Below are 17,502 nucleotides of genomic sequence, written 5' to 3'. Positions count from 1 at the left end.
ATATATATATATATATATATATATATATATATATATATATATTACTTTATTTCAGATATCAAGGTACAACTATGGTGGACCGAACGCTCAAACATAGTGTTTCCACATGGGGACGCTCGTTCTCAACTAGAATTCTCTCCAAATGAAAGAATTCCATTTTTAAAACAGTTTACTAGAAAAACTGAACAGTAGAGGACCGTTCGATTACGAACGTACATTATCATAGTGAGAATTTCATATTCAGATTTTCATCTATTTCTAACTCAAGTTTCAACACATCAATTCATACCTTATAACTTCATATCAAATATCAATTTACATACTTTAGAATCCATATTAATAATTCATACTCCAAAATGATTACTCATATTCACATTCATACATATCAACCATCATCATACATATCAACCAGCATGCATCATATTCATTCAGTCAAACCAAGGACGTTCATACAGTAAGACAACATACAAATACCAATTAAATTAAATAAGCTTCCCTTACCTGGATCAGTGAGTGAAACGTCCTAAACGTAAGATTTTGGGTTCGCCCGTCTACAGCTTTCTACCCTCAAAGATCACTTACTCTTCCAACTAAATCTAACCATATAAAATCAAGAATAACTTAGACTATACCCCTTCATGCAACCAGAATTTGGCTTTGCATGTAACAAAAGAACGCACGACAAAGAAGAGAAACTTACCAGCTCAAACTTGAAACTTGTTCGGTTTAAGAGGAAGCTTGGGACGCCGGGAATACTCCTACGGTGCCTGAACGGTGATCGGAGAAGAGAAAGATGAGTTATAGTAGAGAGAAGGGAAATGTTTTCTAGAGAGAAGAAGGAGGAAATGAAAGATCAGATTTTTGGAAGAAGAAAGGTGCATGCAGAGAGAGTGGGAAGAAGGTTTCAGAAAAATCATTTTTCTTCCCAAGTAAAACGAGCGTACACTCTCCTGTGGACACCTGTCCTCCACTACTGATTTTCGAATCTTCCATTCTTGACACCTGGCGTCAGCTTACAGAGTTGTGGGTGCGTTTTAATGGTTCTGAGCAGGGGTTTTGAGTGTATTTAATGAGATTAAACAGGTGGGGTTTGGGTTGAATTTCCGAGGTCTCACAGAGATGAACGTTTGTATAGGTCTTAAAGTTACTTAAGTTTTTCAAGAAATAAGTTTTTTGTTTCTTAAATTCTTTTAACAATTATGAATTTCACAAGATTTTTTTTAATTATTTATGGATTGTAAAATATGTGTGTATATATATGGGTGAAACTATGCATTTTATTATATTGATTTTAATAAATTCATATTATTTGTATTAATTTTTTTATTTTCCTATTTATTCGTGTATGTTTCTATTATTTAATTTACCTTAGTAATAAATTGATTTTTTTATAATTTTATCATGTAATTTATCTCTAATTATTAATGTAAAATTATTTTAACGACCTAAATTAACCACGGTTCAAAAGTTAATGTAGTAAAAAAAGTGCAGTAAAAGAAATAATTTTGTAAATAAAACTAAACATAGTACATATGTCTGTTGGAAATTGTATCGATTATATTTGTTATTTATTATATATACATTATTGATAATTTATTATGGTATGTGTTTAGATGAGGGGAAACTAAGAGCCTCAACTTATTCAACTCATGGGTATAAAAAGAGTAGAAACATACATCAATACATTAATGAAGGAAAGGAAACAAATTAAATTTATTTGATTATCAACCAACGAGTACATATTTATTGAACAATATATAGTAAAATAATTAAACATGTTGTAGAAACTAACATTTAATGTAGGTATAATTGACATTAATTATATCAATCAACTATTATTATATGGTTACTTTACATATGAAATCTTCTCAAACTATTTAAACAAAAGACTAGTAAGTTTAATTTATTTGCCATCTATTATTTATATTATAATATCAAGTTTTTCTATCAATGAGAACTTTAACATGTAATATTATTGATAGATTTTTATTTTTATTTTTGTCGAAAATCAATACTTGACAATACCTAAACATACATATATTTCACAATTTTCTACAATATTGTATCACAATATCAAATAGAGATATATACAACAATGCTCATACATCCAAGCATTCTCTTCGCTCATAGTCTATAATAAGTCAAAGGAAGAATATGTTAAGTTACACCACATAATTGCAACACAAGACAATATACTTGGTAAAAATATATTCTTTTTTAGTATGGAGGCCTCATGAAAATGCCTACAAATTCACTTGTCTTAATTTCAGGAAAAGTCCAAAACCGTTTGTAAAAAAAAAACAAAACTATTCATTATACTTATTTCTAATTCTTAATAATAGAGCGGATATGAAGTCTTTTTTATGAAAATTTTCTTTGTAAATCTACGTAGTTAAAAAAATCCACTCTAATATATAACTTTGTGTGTTTTGAAATCTTATACAATGATACATTGGTCCTAAGCTTTATTATATCTTTATAAAATGTCACTTAATTTTGGCATAAATTTTATATTTCTTATACTTAGGAGTTACATTTGAAAAATATTTTTTATTTTCTAAACTTTAAATTTAAATTGATGTGAGGTCATGTGTCACAAATTAGACTAAAATTTTAGACAACTTTTATTTAAAATTTAATCACAAGTTCTTTAGAATAAGTCTTATTTATTTAATTACTAATTATAAAATTATTTAAAATTAAAGTAATAAACATGGTTGGGTTTGTGGGGTCAAGATTAAGTCTTTTAATGTTAGATGTCTCTTTACTTTTAAGTCCCAATATAATTCTTTAACTGTCTTCACAACTTTGAATACGCTAGAGTGTAATCGGAAGAAAGCACTCTAATGCTCAAGTTAATAAATAGTAGTAAAAGTAACCAACTATTTTAATATTAAACATGTATTAATAGATTTTTGTGATGAACTTTTGTTAATTCAATTAAGATCTATATAACTTGGGTTAGAATTAACCTAATTATTTTTAACATTTAATCTTGTTAATATTCATACATTTTGTTGCTTCTCGTCACGACGGCGTTCATACAGTAAAAAATAACTATAATTTTGGACGTCTAACTATATTTCAATGTCTTTATTACATAATTTAGATACTTGTGGGAATTTGTGAAATAGTATATACTGATCTATGTATTATGTTATCAGCAACGTTTTCTCAACTCAAACTTGACTTTCAATAGAGACAAGGGTACAAAAGATAAAGGATTAAAAAGTAATGACATTTAAAGAGAGAAATAGTACTTAATTTAGTGGCGGTAGAAAGTAGTGTAGTGATGGGTTTGTGAGAGAGTGAGAAGAAGGTGGAATTCGTTCCTGGATTGGTAATTTAGACTACAAGGAAGAAAGAAGGAGCTGCCTGGAATTTGAAGAAGAAATAGTATTAATAGTTGGTGGAAGGCGATTGTTGAGCACAGAGTCCAACTCCTTCTCAAACCTCTGCATGGCTTCAGAGGGTAAGCAAACTGGCATAACCAAACCTTCTTCTCCCTTATCATTTCTGAAGGGTATGTAAAAGCTAGCCACACCAGGAATGGCTCCAACACCGCCCTTCGCGGGTCCTCCATACACAGCTTTACCCCACCCAAAGTCAACGTCTTCGAACCCTGCTCGTCTCACATCCGACACCAGATACGACCTCACCACCGTGAAGTGAGGCCGTCCTCTTGTAACCATCAGATCTGCCAACGACTGCATGTACTCCTCGCTCACATCCGCCTTCGCCTTCCTCACCAACTCCAAAGCATACCCCAACGGATTCTCGCATAACTTTCCCGCAGTCGTAACCGCCACGGAGAAAGCAAAAACGTTGCCGTAGTAACCTTCTGGCAGAGGAGGGTTGAATTTGGAGCGCGCGTTCACGATGCATATAATGCGGACCTCCTCGTCGCTGTCAGGTTGCAGGGCCAGGGTGCGGCACCTCCATAGGCACGCGGTCAGGACATCGAAGCTGGAGCACTGGTTCTGGTGAGGGGGGAGGAGGCGCCGGATGGCCGAAAGTTCGCTGCGGCCGAAGAAGAAGGAGCGGTGGGCCATGTCGTCCACGGGGATGATCGTGCCTTTCGTGTCGGGGACGACGTCGTACTCACGGTGGATGCACGTCACTCGCGGTGGGTCCCGCGCGTTCAGAAGTTCTCTGCGCCACACAGGTGGGACCGATGGCTCCTGCCTCCCGCGCGCTATCTCTCCCACGGCGTTCATGAACTGGACCAGCCCCGCTGCGTCACTCATGGTGTGGTTCAGACGGAGCGCGAATATGAAACCGCCGCACTTCAGGCGCGTTACCTGCACGCACCCGTCTGCTTTGTCAACTCACGTGTTTTCACCATGCAAAATCTTATCATCATATTTTTTCAATTTTTTAACCTCTTGTTGCTCAACTATTATTAGTGTGCTCTGCTTTTCCATTAGGCTATTGGCAGTAATACCACTGATATACTCTAAAGTGACGTTTTCCTTTACGAAGAAAGATGGTTGAAGTGTGAATGAATGAATGAATGAATGAATATACCTGGATGAGGAGAAGGGGAGTGTGAAGAACTCCTTGGGAGGAAGGAACATCGTAAAGAAGATTCTCCCAGCAGGGGAAAGGAGGTTGAAGAGCGTGACCAAATTGAGCGAGTGTGACATCTGCATCAGCTTCAATGAATAAAACACCCTCCCCTGTGCAGTCCACCATGAGTTTCCGACCGGCTCCTTCCCTCAGCCTACCTGCAAAGGGATAGTAAAACACAAGCGTTTTGGCCAAAGCCTCTCTGATAACCCCAACAGGGTCTCTCCCTGCCAGCGCTGGATCATATCGATAGAACTGTATCACTGGAATCTGAAACCTTAACCCGTCTTGGTCATCTATGTCTGAGAGCAGCTTCACTTCGCGAGGAGTGGCCTTCGCCGGAGCTATCAGCTCTGGCTCCCGCCTCTGCACCTTAAACACCAGAGATGTGTCCATTATCCTAAAGGAGAAGGAAGAAAAGGGAAAGAGAATGAACACTGATGTGGAGGAGATGCATCCCACAGCACTTGTATATATAATTGAAATAATGCCCCCACATCCCACATTCTTGTTCTGTCTCCACTCTTTTACTGTTTTCATAATTTTGTGGAGACGTCTCTGTCAAATTATTTGTATCAAAAGTATATTTCAAACTTTAACATTAATCTATTTTATTTTAGAATCATTATTTTTCTCTCTTTATTTTATTTTAAACTCATAATTCTTTTCTTGATTACATTGTTTGATTTTGTTATTAGTGGAGGTAAGGTAGTCATTTATTATTAATTAAGTATATTTTTCAATTGATTTATAATTAAGTAAATTTTATTATGTAATAGGTATAATTAAATCTTTTTTATCATGTAATAGATACCTAATTTTTTTATATTTTAATTGAACTTTTGATAAAAGTCATTAAAATTTCAAATTTTTCTTTGTTTAACTGTCTAAATTTATAATGTTACGTTTAACTTTCTATTATAAAGATTTTTTACTTCAAAGGAAAAATAATTACAATAAAGAGATATAATAAAGAAAAAAATATTTTTTATTTTTTATAAGTAACAATAATACAAAATAAATATCATATACACTCGCTTGGTGATAAAATAAGTTAAATATAAATGAAAAATATTAAAATTTAAATATTTTATAAATATAATTTTTTAACAAAAAAAATTAGATTTGATATTTAACTAATTTTTAAATTAGAATAGTAATTATTATATACTTTCTTTCTTTTCTATTTTAAGTAGTCGACAAACGCATATGGCAGGCATGGAGAAAATATCTAGTTGGAAACCAAACATCTTTGAGTAACTCGTAGAAAGTGAATTTGATTCACTTGATTTCCATCCATTCATTGCAAACAGCCAACTTTTCCATAAAAATCCAACATTCTTTACTATTACCATGCATAAGAAAGTAACGAATGACACACTTTTATATTTATAAAAAGTAAATTAGTTACAAAAGTGTAAATTTTTTATTGTTTTAAAAAACAATAAAAAAATAAGAAAAAATAATAACAAATGAATATAAAAATTTTAGATGTGTCAAAAATATTTATTTTTCTAAAACCACTTTCCTTCATAATCTATCTATAACTAATTTGCGACATTACGACTAATTGTATGTTTCAAAAGTGAAACGTAATTAATTAATTAATTCGGTTTAAGTTCGATTTGATACGATGAAAATGTTAAACTGTTTCGGTATACATTTTCCTGTGTGTCTCTGTTGCTCCTGGATGTCTGGGATGCTTGCATTTCTTCAACTGTTGTCCTTCGTATTCACCAAAGGAGGGGGAGGTACCTGCAAAGATACTCCGACGCTCAAGTCAGATGTGAGTTATGGAGCTGAAGCTCTCAAGAGAGTAATTGGATACTGCTCTGAAATATTATTCAGGATCTCTAGAGCATAAAGAGAACGTACCTGGACTTTGGTCCTGTCACTGTATTTATAAGCAAAATAAAAATAACCACCTTACCTAAAAATGTGGCTAGTGGCTTTGACAAATATCTTAACTGTCTAAAATATCTAAGATATTTATGTTATTACATAAATATCCTTACTACATAACATGCCCCCCAAGTCCGAGTTAACCGCTCCGTTTTATGAACGTGGTAACTATAGGACTTATGAGTTTGAGGGAGGCTGTCTTTGCTGTAATTAGAGAGCGTGTGCAAGTGAGGAATTTGATGGACCAAAAGGAGGCGAAGATGAACGGCAAAAAGCTGGAGCAAATGAGGCCGAACGTGAGGATACGTATGACCCAGCGATAGAGGTCGAGTGGTATGCGAGGCCGATCATGAGGACTGTTACATAGGTCGAGCGGTCGAGTGGCATGTGAGACTGAGTGGTTGAAAGCAAAGGGAAGTCGAACGGCCGACTGTCTTGAACGCTCGTACGCATGGGTTGTCGAGCGCTGAAAACCAAAAGGTTGAACAAATTTGGGGCCGAACGGCCAATTTCTTGAGCGCTCGTAAACATGGATTGCCGAGCGGTTGAGCGTGAGGATGGTTTGTGAGCGCTCGTAAACATGGACTGCCGAGCGGTTGAGCGTGAGGATGGTTTGTGAGCGCTCGTAAACATGGACTGCCGAGCGCTCGTTGATGTGAATTCACGAGCGGCTCTTGAATGCTCGTTAAAATGGAATGTCCAGCGAAGTTTGGACGCTCGTTGTTTGTCGAGCATTGAGGACTGAGTGGATGAACGTCGAGGATGGTTTGAACGTTCGTCCCATTGCTCATCGAGCGGTTTTCTGAACGCTCGTTTATATCGACTTGACGAGCGCTCGTCGCCGAAGGCGAGGCCGAGCGGTCTATTGTTTGAACGAATCCAATGGTCGAGGCCGAAAGGCCGATTGCTTGAACGCTCGTCCACAGTGACTGTTGGACGTTTGAGGACGAACGTCTTTGTCGCCGGATGGCTGATCATCAGCTGGGTCGAACGATCGTGACGCTCGAATGTCATAGCGCTCGTCACGAGGCCGAACGACCGACAGACGCTCGTACAGAGTGATTTTTCGAGCGCTCAAGTGGGATGTGAGGCCGACTGTTTGGACGCTCGTACATAGTGATTGTCGAGCGTCCTTGAAGCCGAAAGTCGAGGTCGGACGCTGGATTATTTGAGGAATAGAAGTTGGGTTGGATGACGTGGAGGCCAAACTGAATGACGCGTGGGTGGAGCGAGTCTTACGGAAGACGTGGAGAATGGGTCTGACAATGCGGCAGACCTGGAGGCGCCGAAAGGGCTCGTCATTGATTTGGGAATTTAGGGTTTTCGGTGCTCAATCTCGATTCTGTTCCTTGGGGTTTCGATTCCTGTGTGAAGAGTACGCCATTTTGAAGGCGTGAAGATGGCGTTGACAGCGACGCAGTGATTTGAAAAAGCGGCGGCGCCATTGAGCTTTGGGTTGCGATTTGGGGTGTAATTGGGAATTTGGGAAATTAGGAATTGTGGTTTTGTGCAATCCTGGTCAGAGTTTTTCTCGTTGGGGATTTGGGGTTCTTTCGTTCTCATTCTCGAATCTGTTTTTAGGGATTTCTGGTGTGCCTCTGTATCCTTAGTTCTAAGGAGACATGAACTGAAGTCTGGTGGATGAAGCACGACCCAGTGATCAGAACGTTAGTGACGGTAGTGGTGGTCTTCTTTGCGGACCAGGCTCATCACCAACTGTAAAGGATCGTTCCCGTTTTGGCGAATTAGGGTTGGTTTTGATTGCGCGTGCGAGTGCAGAGAGGCTGCTGGTGGTGGTGCGGTGGCATTGCTCTTCATTTATTGGACGCACTCATGGAAGATCTTTCATCCAGTAAGGACGATACCAGAAATGGAAGAGTGTTATTGAGTAGATAAGCAAGGAACGATGTCGTCAACCATAACGGCAAGAGAGATTCGATGTGCATTCACGATTTTATGGAAATGGATTCACCGTTGCACTTCGATGGGACAAAACGATACCAGTGTTTTTCGCTCCCAACAGAGATCTTTTACATTCCCAGATTTGATGATACTTCTGAATTAAGGTGTTCACCGGCGCGACTTCGCAGAGATGTTCGCGGTGGCGTTAATGGCTCGCGGAGGAAACTCTTGGTGACAATGCAGTGATTTGAGGGAGTAGCTCCTTCCGAAAAAGTGATTCATCGAGGCCGAGTGCTCCTCTTGCGGTTTTTGTGAGATGACACTCGGCCCCACGGTGGGCGCCAAAATGTTTCGGTATACATTTTCCTGTGTGTCTCTGTTGCTCCTGGATGTCTGGGATGCTTGCATTTCTTCAACTGTTGTCCTTCGTATTCACCAAAGGAGGGGGAGGTACCTGCAAAGATACTCCGACGCTCAAGTCAGATGTGAGTTATGGAGCTGAAGCTCTCAAGAGAGTAATTGGATACTGCTCTGAAATATTATTCAGGATCTCTAGAGCATAAAGAGAACGTACCTGGACTTTGGTCCTGTCACTGTATTTATAAGCAAAATAAAAATAACCACCTTACCTAAAAATGTGGCTAGTGGCTTTGACAAATATCTTAACTGTCTAAAATATCTAAAATATTTATTTTTCTAAAACCACTTTCCTTCATAATCTATCTATAACTAATTTGCGACATTACGACTAATTGTATGTTTCAAAAGTGAAACGTAATTAATTAATTAATTCGGTTTAAGTTCGATTTGATACGATGAAAATGTTAAACTAATTCAATTATTTCAATTTCATTGGTTGAATGTGTTGATTGATTCAATAAAACGGGCATCTAATTTTAAACTTGTTCAATTTATTGTTTTTTATTTTAAATTTTGATCATAAAAATATCAGGAATATTTTGACAAAAATATAAGGTTACTATTTAAAAAATAAAATGGAAAGAGCTCCACAAAAATTATAATATTTAATAATAGAAATATAAAGTAGACGATGTATTTTTTAGTGTAAGGAAAATACAGTTATACTTTTAATTAGCGTTTTCGTATGAAATGTTTTAAATTAATCTTATATAATTAAAAAAAAGTGTTTCTGGACCGGTATTGATGAGTTCTTTTGCATGAAGAAACTAAATTTTGAAAGAAATTATTACAGAAGAGATTTTATGTGACATCCAATTTCTTCGATTTAAAAAACTTTTCTCGTATATAAACAATATTTCTAAAGTAAAAACACAAATTTTAAAATAAATGTACTAATAGTAAAATTTATTTGAAACCTAATTAAATAAAACTAAAAATATAAAAGTAAGTTTTTTTAAATTTCTTGATATATTCTTTGTTACTACAATTGTAATATTAGGTGATAGGAAAATATAGAAAAATAATGGATATATATCGAAGAGTAAGAATAATCCATTCATTGATGAAATGATCTTATCCTTGTGTAAACATCATAATGTGTAACTTAGTTTTATATTATAGAAGTGAATCTGCATATTTTGAAAATGATATAACAAAACTACAAAATGTAAAATAAAAAGTAATTTTAAAAAAATATAATAAAAATACTTAATATATACTTTTACATATATCTTATATCATAGTAAACATTGCCTTCTAGCCAGAAGTTGAATTATAGTACACAATTCATCATGGAAGACAAAGGTCAGGATTCATAAGTTCTTAAGAAATATTTTTTATAGAGTCTTAACAATTTTTTTTTGTTAAATTATATATCTTTTGTAAGTTCTTTTATATTAAGAATCTTAACAAAATTCTATTTTGATAGTTAAGTCTTACTGACGGATGTAAAGACTTATTTATAAATAATTTATTAAAAAACTTATTCAATCAACGTGTTGATATTATCCAATGAAGTTCCATGAAAGATTAATTAATTTAAGCTGGGAAATATTGTTATTTTCTTTTCTCTGTGCTTAATTTTTCCTCACCAAAAAAAGTGCAGATTTTAAAAGAAGTCTTGGTGCTTGAATATAATAAAACAAAATGTTTTAGAGGATAAGATTTGCGCAGTCAGTTTGGACTGCAGAATATCTTAATTCCTACTTTTGACCAATTTCTTCGTGTTTAATATTAAGTCTTTTGTAATAAGTACATAATTCTTGTTATAATAACTTCTAATTATTTAAAAATTAAATAAGAATTATTTTATTTCAGAAACTAAATTACCATCTATTGTTTTTATATATTGGACAAATTCTTGGTTGTTGTAATCAGATCTTTATTATTTGGTTTAAGGAAATAATGCAATGCAACTTTAATAGTGACTTTTGAAACGACTTGACTTGGTAGGAAGGGAGTCACCTCATATGACAAAATAATAAGCACTAGGTTAATAATTTATCATACTAAACAACAACCTATAAAAAGAATATTACACTTACACACAGCTAAGAATAAAAACCATAAAAAATAATATGAAGAAATTTTGTCAAAAGTTTTTTTATTAAATAAGTTAATATTATATCATTGATTCCCTCTAATATCAACAAATTATTACCATCGCAAGTTTTTTACTTTTAGTTCCTGAAATTTAGAATAAATGCTATAATATTAAAAAAATGATTTAACTCCATCAAGCAAAATTTCCACGTTGATTAATATATGAACACTTAAAACAGATGTAGACATAATCATTAAATTTAATAAAACAAAAGAAGATGATTGTAAACTTTGAACAAGGAATGGTACAAGTCCTTGTTCGCGTGGCAGAAAAAATTGCAGAAGTCAGTCATGGTGAATATGAACATGCAATTTATAAAAGAGAAAACGACAAATTGATATTTGTTACAAAAGCAGCTTTTGTCAATTTTTCTTGAACTCTCTTTCCTCGAAAATTTCCAAAGTCTCTCAGAAAAGGACTTAGAATGAACATGTAGTGGGTTGTTGAATATGTTACTAAAAAATAGTTGAGTGAAGTTGGAAAGCATTGGAGCAAAGATATATAAATAACAGTTTTGATCGATCGTCAAAAACTAAGTTTCCTCCGACCTTCACTTCATCCATATCGCTTTTGATTTTTCATATATATATATATATATATATATATATATATATATATATATATATATATATATATATATATATATATATATATATATATATATATATATATATATATATATATTACTATGTGCTTATAGTCGCCAATCGGTACGGTGACGTACTGAATTGAAAAGATCGAGTGGTCGATGCAGAGTCTCACAATCCGTCGACATCAGTTAAGCAGAGTTAAAATGCAATTAATAATATAATAATTATTGATGAGTGGTTAAGATTTATATTAATAATTATTAAAAGATAAATTAATTACTCAAATTCTTATAAACTCTATTAATAGAGTTCAATGTTGAGATAAAGACACTTTTATTCATGAATTACTTTAAACCTAGATAGAAAAATTCTGATTTGAGTATATTTTGTAGGTCATCACATATATCGATCAATCGTTCACAGCAAAGCGGAATAAACATTCAAACATTCAGCGGAGACAACAATATTACAAGTGGCGTTCTCGTCTTATTACAGCAGAAAATATATATATATATATATATATATATATATATATATATATTATTTTTCATTATTTGAAGGATAATTATAAATTTCAATATTACTTAAAAGAGACAATTTTCTTTTCATCGTGAAACATCTAGTTTGAAATTGTAAACTATATTGTTCTCTGTTTTTTTTGGAGTTCTATGAGTAGGTATGTTAAAGAAAGACCTTCGGATATCTATTTAAAATTTTCTCGACTTTCACACTAAATAAATGCTATAATCAAATATAAGTGTACACACTCATTTCTAATTTCTCCGGTAAATAATATATTAGATGGTAAAAATTTATAAAATAATAATTTGACCATGGGGTTAATTGGGTAGATAAGTTAAAATTAGTCTAAAAAAATTGGGTGTTGGAAAGTGGAAAAATGATGTTAATACCATGAGCCTGCCCATGAATAATAAGATGTGAGAATTTCTTTTATTATTTCTATACCTTCTTCGCGTACTTGTATAAATGTGAAAAAAGTTATAATTATTTATGGGTAAGAAATATTTTGGACCGTAAAACTTTTTAAATTGTATATTCTACATTATAAAATATTTGTTTCGATAAAAGATGTAAATTAAATTATATAAATATAAAAATAAAAAATATATTTTAAATTAAGTACATCAATACATTTTAGATTGTACAAGAGTGAAATGCATAAAAAATTTAAAAATTTAATGGTGGTTGATTTGATCAGAGAGAGAGAGGGAGAGGGAGAGAGAGGGAGAAAAAGAGGAGAGAGGGAGAGGGGCAGAGAGGAGAGAGGGAGAGAGGCAGAGAGGGAGAGAGGGAGAGAGAGGGAGAGGGAGAGAGAGAAGAGAGAGAGAGAAAGAGAGAGAGGGAGAGAGAGAGAGAAAGGGAGAGAGGGGAGAGAGAGGGAGAGAGAGAGAGGGAGAGAGAGGGAGAGAGAGAAGAGAGAGAGTGAGAGCGAGAAGAGAGAGAGGGAGAGGGAGAGGGAGAGAGAAGAGAGAGAGGGAGAGAGAGAGAGGGAGAGAGAGAGTAGGAGAGAGAGGGAGAGAAAGCGAGAAGAGAGAGAGGGAGAGGGAGAGGGAGAGAGTGGGAGAGAGCGGGAGGGAGAAAGGGAGAGGGAGAGAGAGAGCGAGAGAGAGAGGGAGCGAGAGAGAGTATATCCATTTGATAATATATACAACAATAATTTCTTTCTATATATTTTATATTAAAAAAACAAGAGTATATCCATTTGATAATATCATGTTTTCTTTGCAATGATTTTTTATTTTTTTTATAAAAAATAATTAATTGATATTGAAATAGTAAGAAATCAAATATCGACATGAGTATGTGTGAATACACGTTACCCAATAGGGTGAGGATTAGATAAAAATGTTATAGTCATTGGATATGTGTAAGGGGATGAGATGATTTTTTTTCTTGATGGGTACGAGATAATGAAACTTGTCCCCATGTCACCTTGTTTCCATCCCTAGTATTGGGAGGGTATGAGGACGGGGAGGATATGTACATACTTATCTCGTCCTCATACCTAATTGAAAAAATAAAGTATTATCCGTACTTAAAACATGAATGTGTTTTGAATAATACCCATGAGAACCAATTTATTTATGATCGCCATGTCTTATTTAGTTTCTTAAAAGAGGCAAAATGTAGGATGGAGATGAAAATATTTCAATAATTTTATTAGGTTTGTGCTTATTTTTGTATATAAAATTATAATTATGAATTAAAACTTTTTTAATTTAGTCTTGGTTTATAGATTTCTTATTTAATTTATGATTTCTAGGAGTGAAGTATTATAAGAACAAGGATAAGATGCTAAAGAAAATAAAGAAAGTGAAAAGAGTTTTAATATCAAAACTCTCAATGCACAACAATTATGTTGTTACATTATAAAATAAAATAAATCCGACCTGGTGAAAGATTGAAAAGAGGCTAATCTTTATATAATCTTAAGATCAATTATTTGAGTAAAAACACTTAAGCTCGTTCATTCATCTTGCACTTCATTTGTGAATTATGAACTTGGGGGCTTATGTACCTATTTGTTCTTATAAGGATGAATACATCTCTTCAAAATTCTTCTAACAAAGACTCCATATTCTTCAAACCGAAATAGAGACGTCACAATTTAGGTTCTGACTTTGGATTCCTTCTGTAAAATAAATAAGAAAATTGGATAAAGAATACAAAATTAGAGAGGAATGGAGACGTCACAATCTAGTAGATTGATAATTCAAGAAAGATTTGCCACAAAGATGTTAATCTTTGATAAGAACCATTGTCCTAAGACAAGAACCAAGAGAATAATTTTTCTTAATGAATTTATATTCAATTAATGACTAAAAGTGCTTACATCTATTCGCCTAACAAACTCAAACTTGTTCGTTCAACGAGATAATTAAGCTCTCCTAGGGACGCGACACCTAGGGAAACTTACCTTGTCCAACGAAACTTATAAATTGTAAACTCATAAATACATTCTCACCCAGTGAACCAGGTCGCCGAACGAGCTTACATAAAAAAAATTACAAAACTTTTAATTACCTAAAATTATTCTTCAAGTGTGCTCTAAGTCATGATCTTCATGTCCTTTAAATTCCAATAACTACATTGGTTCCTTCTGAAGTTTTTCTTGTATGTGATCAAAGGATAGTCCTATATCATAAGTTGTCCCCTACAGCTAAAATTTGTGTGTTCTTGGGCTATGATAAAAACCAAAAAGGGTATATACCGAGGTATATACATATCGAGTGTTAGGATAGGCTCTAACCAAACTTTGATATGATGTTAAGAATTAGATTTTAAGCTTAACTCAACTTCACAAAACCATGTTGTAAATTGAAGTTTGCACCCACTTATATATTCTAAACTAACCTTATTTCTAACTGATGTGGGGGATTTCCAACATTTAGTATTATATACGTAGTTTCGTGAGATATTTTTTTTCTTAGTCTAAAATTCAGGGGAAGAATTATAATGAAATTTGGGCTTTTATTCCATTAAAATTTTGATAATAAGTTCAAAGTGGAGAAAGGAAGTAACAAATTTTAATTAGAAAATCATGAGTATAAAACAATATCATAAAAGTGTGTAAAAATATCATAATCAATAACCATATAATGAAGAAGAATTTGAGCACGTAGATATCGAATATTTGTCATGTTGAAGATATACCACACCAATTGTCTTCTAAAAAACCTAACACAACAAAAACACTTATGCTAGATCTTGATCTTATCAAGTTCTTTATGGGAATTGAGGTTTAAGAATGAAAGTATGCACCTTGGATTTATATATGTTAAAAAACTAGGTTGACAATGTACAAACCAACAAATTTTATAATTGAATGGAGATTAAAGTTGTATATTGAAAAGATCCAACTTTAACTAATAAGGGAAGATATCAACTGGTAAGGAGACTGATGTATCTCTCAAACACTAAAACAGATTTAGCTTATATTAGTGTAGTTAACCAGTTCATGCATAATCCAAGTTAACAACATGTGAATGTTATTATATGAAGGATGTGATGATAATAAAGTTGGACTGTTTGTAATAATAAAGTTGTACATAATATTACTCACAATAGTACATGGTTGTATGAAAAAGGTGGATGTTGATAGTTTTTTCATCAAGAAAAAACTTGATAAAATTATTATTGAATTTTCAAATACTTGATCTAAAAATCAACTAACATGTATACTCTCACCAAATTTATGACAAGCCAAGTTTTTTTTTTGAGAGATTATCAAGTTAAAATTATATGATATGCATTTACTTGAAGTATTGAGATAAAGATATTTAATATTATAGATTTATTCCTTAGTTTTTGTGTACAAAATTACAATTATATAACAAGTTATACCTCTAAAATTGAACCCACGTAACTGTTCGAATTTTGGAAAATTATCAATTTCTCTAAAATCATAAAGAAAAAACTACAGGACCCTTCTATTAAACATCGTTCATTGCTCCTTAGACCTCATGTTTGATTCACGGTTGCATTAATAATTTGTTACATTTTGGAAATCTTCATTTACAAAAAGAACACACTAATTCTATCCAATGACTGAAACAAGACAGGGTATTTATTTAATAACTGAATTTGAGTTAAAATTGAAACAGTGTTACACGTGTACAAGCTTGACCACCATAAAGAAAAGAGGAGTGAATTGACCTACCCACACGTGTGTCTGTCTATCATCTACATTATTTACAAATTCAAGCTTCACTTATAACAAAATCCCGACTCTATCGTTTTGTTCTTACAAGTTTCCCATGAACCTTATACCTCCTCACCACTCTCTATCTCTAACACTGCAAACAACTCCTTTGGGGAGAAACTTGATTTGATCCTCCTGCTCTCCACTCCTTCCTCTTTCAACCACTTCAGCCTCTCAACCATTGAATCAATTCCACACTCAGGATCTGCAACTCTCAAATATGCAATCTTTCTTCCTCCATCTTTCTTCCTCACACAAACACCTTCAGCCTCGCTATTTTTCCTCTGCAGCTCTTCTCTGCATCCTTTTAGCCTTACAATCTCCTTTGCTGCTGTTTGAATTACAGAATTATTATCCGTCTGCCACAAAACATGAAATACAGAGTGTTGGGGAGATTCAAATTTCAAAATATATACATGCATTCTGTTTCGACCACTTTCCATCACTTTTACGTGAAGAAGAAAAAATGGACTTTTCTTAGAATTACTTTATGAATAAGTTCGATTAGTTTTATTTTTCATCCTCAAAATGTTTATGGGTATATATGTATATATATAATTACACAAAAGATATTCGTAATAATATATATAAACCAATATCTGTATACTTTGGTTCCGTGTGGTAAAATTGAATGCAGGGCCAAGCAACATTGTCTCTGTCTCTGTCTTCTCATTCTCTCGTTGATCATGTGCCTGAAACTGCGATCTCTTTCATTCTCTTCTACGTTATTTCTCTCCACAGGGGAACTTTTTCTCAAGAATGCAAGCATCCTCTTACTCATGCTCTCTGAATTTGACCCGTTCAGAGGGTTATTTCTTCTGGGTAGGTCTCTATATTGAAGAAAAGCACTTTGAGTTGCTGGAGGGAAAGCTTCAGCCTTGATGATACGGGAATTTTGAACTACATCACTTTGATCAGTGGGCAAAAGTTGATCCCAGAAGATCTCACCCAGAAGTTTCTCGGGAAAAAATGAATCCATGTAGTACTATTGTTCTCGGTTAATTTAGTTAAGAGCATGTACGAGAGAAAGGGTATTTATACATTATAGGCAGAGGAAATGGGGTGCGAGTAGATAGCACATTCAAAACACGGTCAATTAAACTGTGTTTGACCGTTGGTGGGTCAAAGTTTATACACATAATCAAGCTCCAACCAATTATTTTGGAGGGTAGCCCCCGATCAAGAACCCACCAAATGACGGACCCACTTCATCACCCACCTTTCGTGAAACTATAGTCAACTTTGTTTCCATTGGATTGGGGGTGGTATAAGCAAGAAAAACACATAAAACA

The 17,502-nt window shown here is 33.9% G+C and overlaps 2 protein-coding genes across 2 annotated transcripts; both read right to left on the bottom strand.

Moving 5' to 3' along the window:
- Positions 1-3,122: 3,122 nt before the first annotated feature.
- On the bottom strand, positions 3,123-5,030 carry LOC124845917 (HXXXD-type acyl-transferase family protein). Its single transcript, XM_047323111.2, has 2 exons — positions 4,528-5,030; positions 3,123-4,301 (listed from the first exon to the last, which is right to left on the bottom strand). Exons 1-2 carry the CDS (start codon positions 4,963-4,965, stop codon positions 3,351-3,353), a joined length of 1,389 nt encoding a protein of 462 aa, XP_047179067.1. The 5' UTR covers positions 4,966-5,030; the 3' UTR covers positions 3,123-3,350.
- An 11,037-nt stretch (positions 5,031-16,067) lies between these two features.
- On the bottom strand, positions 16,068-17,223 carry BHLH92 (basic helix-loop-helix (bHLH) DNA-binding superfamily protein). The gene is made up of 2 exons (XM_047322815.2): positions 16,818-17,223; positions 16,068-16,569 (listed from the first exon to the last, which is right to left on the bottom strand). The coding sequence occupies exons 1-2, from the start codon at positions 17,187-17,189 to the stop codon at positions 16,273-16,275; spliced, it is 669 nt and encodes a 222-aa protein (XP_047178771.1). The 5' UTR covers positions 17,190-17,223; the 3' UTR covers positions 16,068-16,272.
- Between the last annotated feature and the right edge of the window lie 279 nt (positions 17,224-17,502).

The sequence above is a fragment of the Vigna umbellata genome, chromosome 8 (assembly GCF_029865625.1).
Source record: "Vigna umbellata cultivar VRB3 chromosome 8, Vumbellata_1.0, whole genome shotgun sequence".
NCBI classification, from domain to species: domain Eukaryota; kingdom Viridiplantae; phylum Streptophyta; class Magnoliopsida; order Fabales; family Fabaceae; genus Vigna; species Vigna umbellata.
This window is presented reverse-complemented; position numbering and strand designations above follow the sequence as displayed.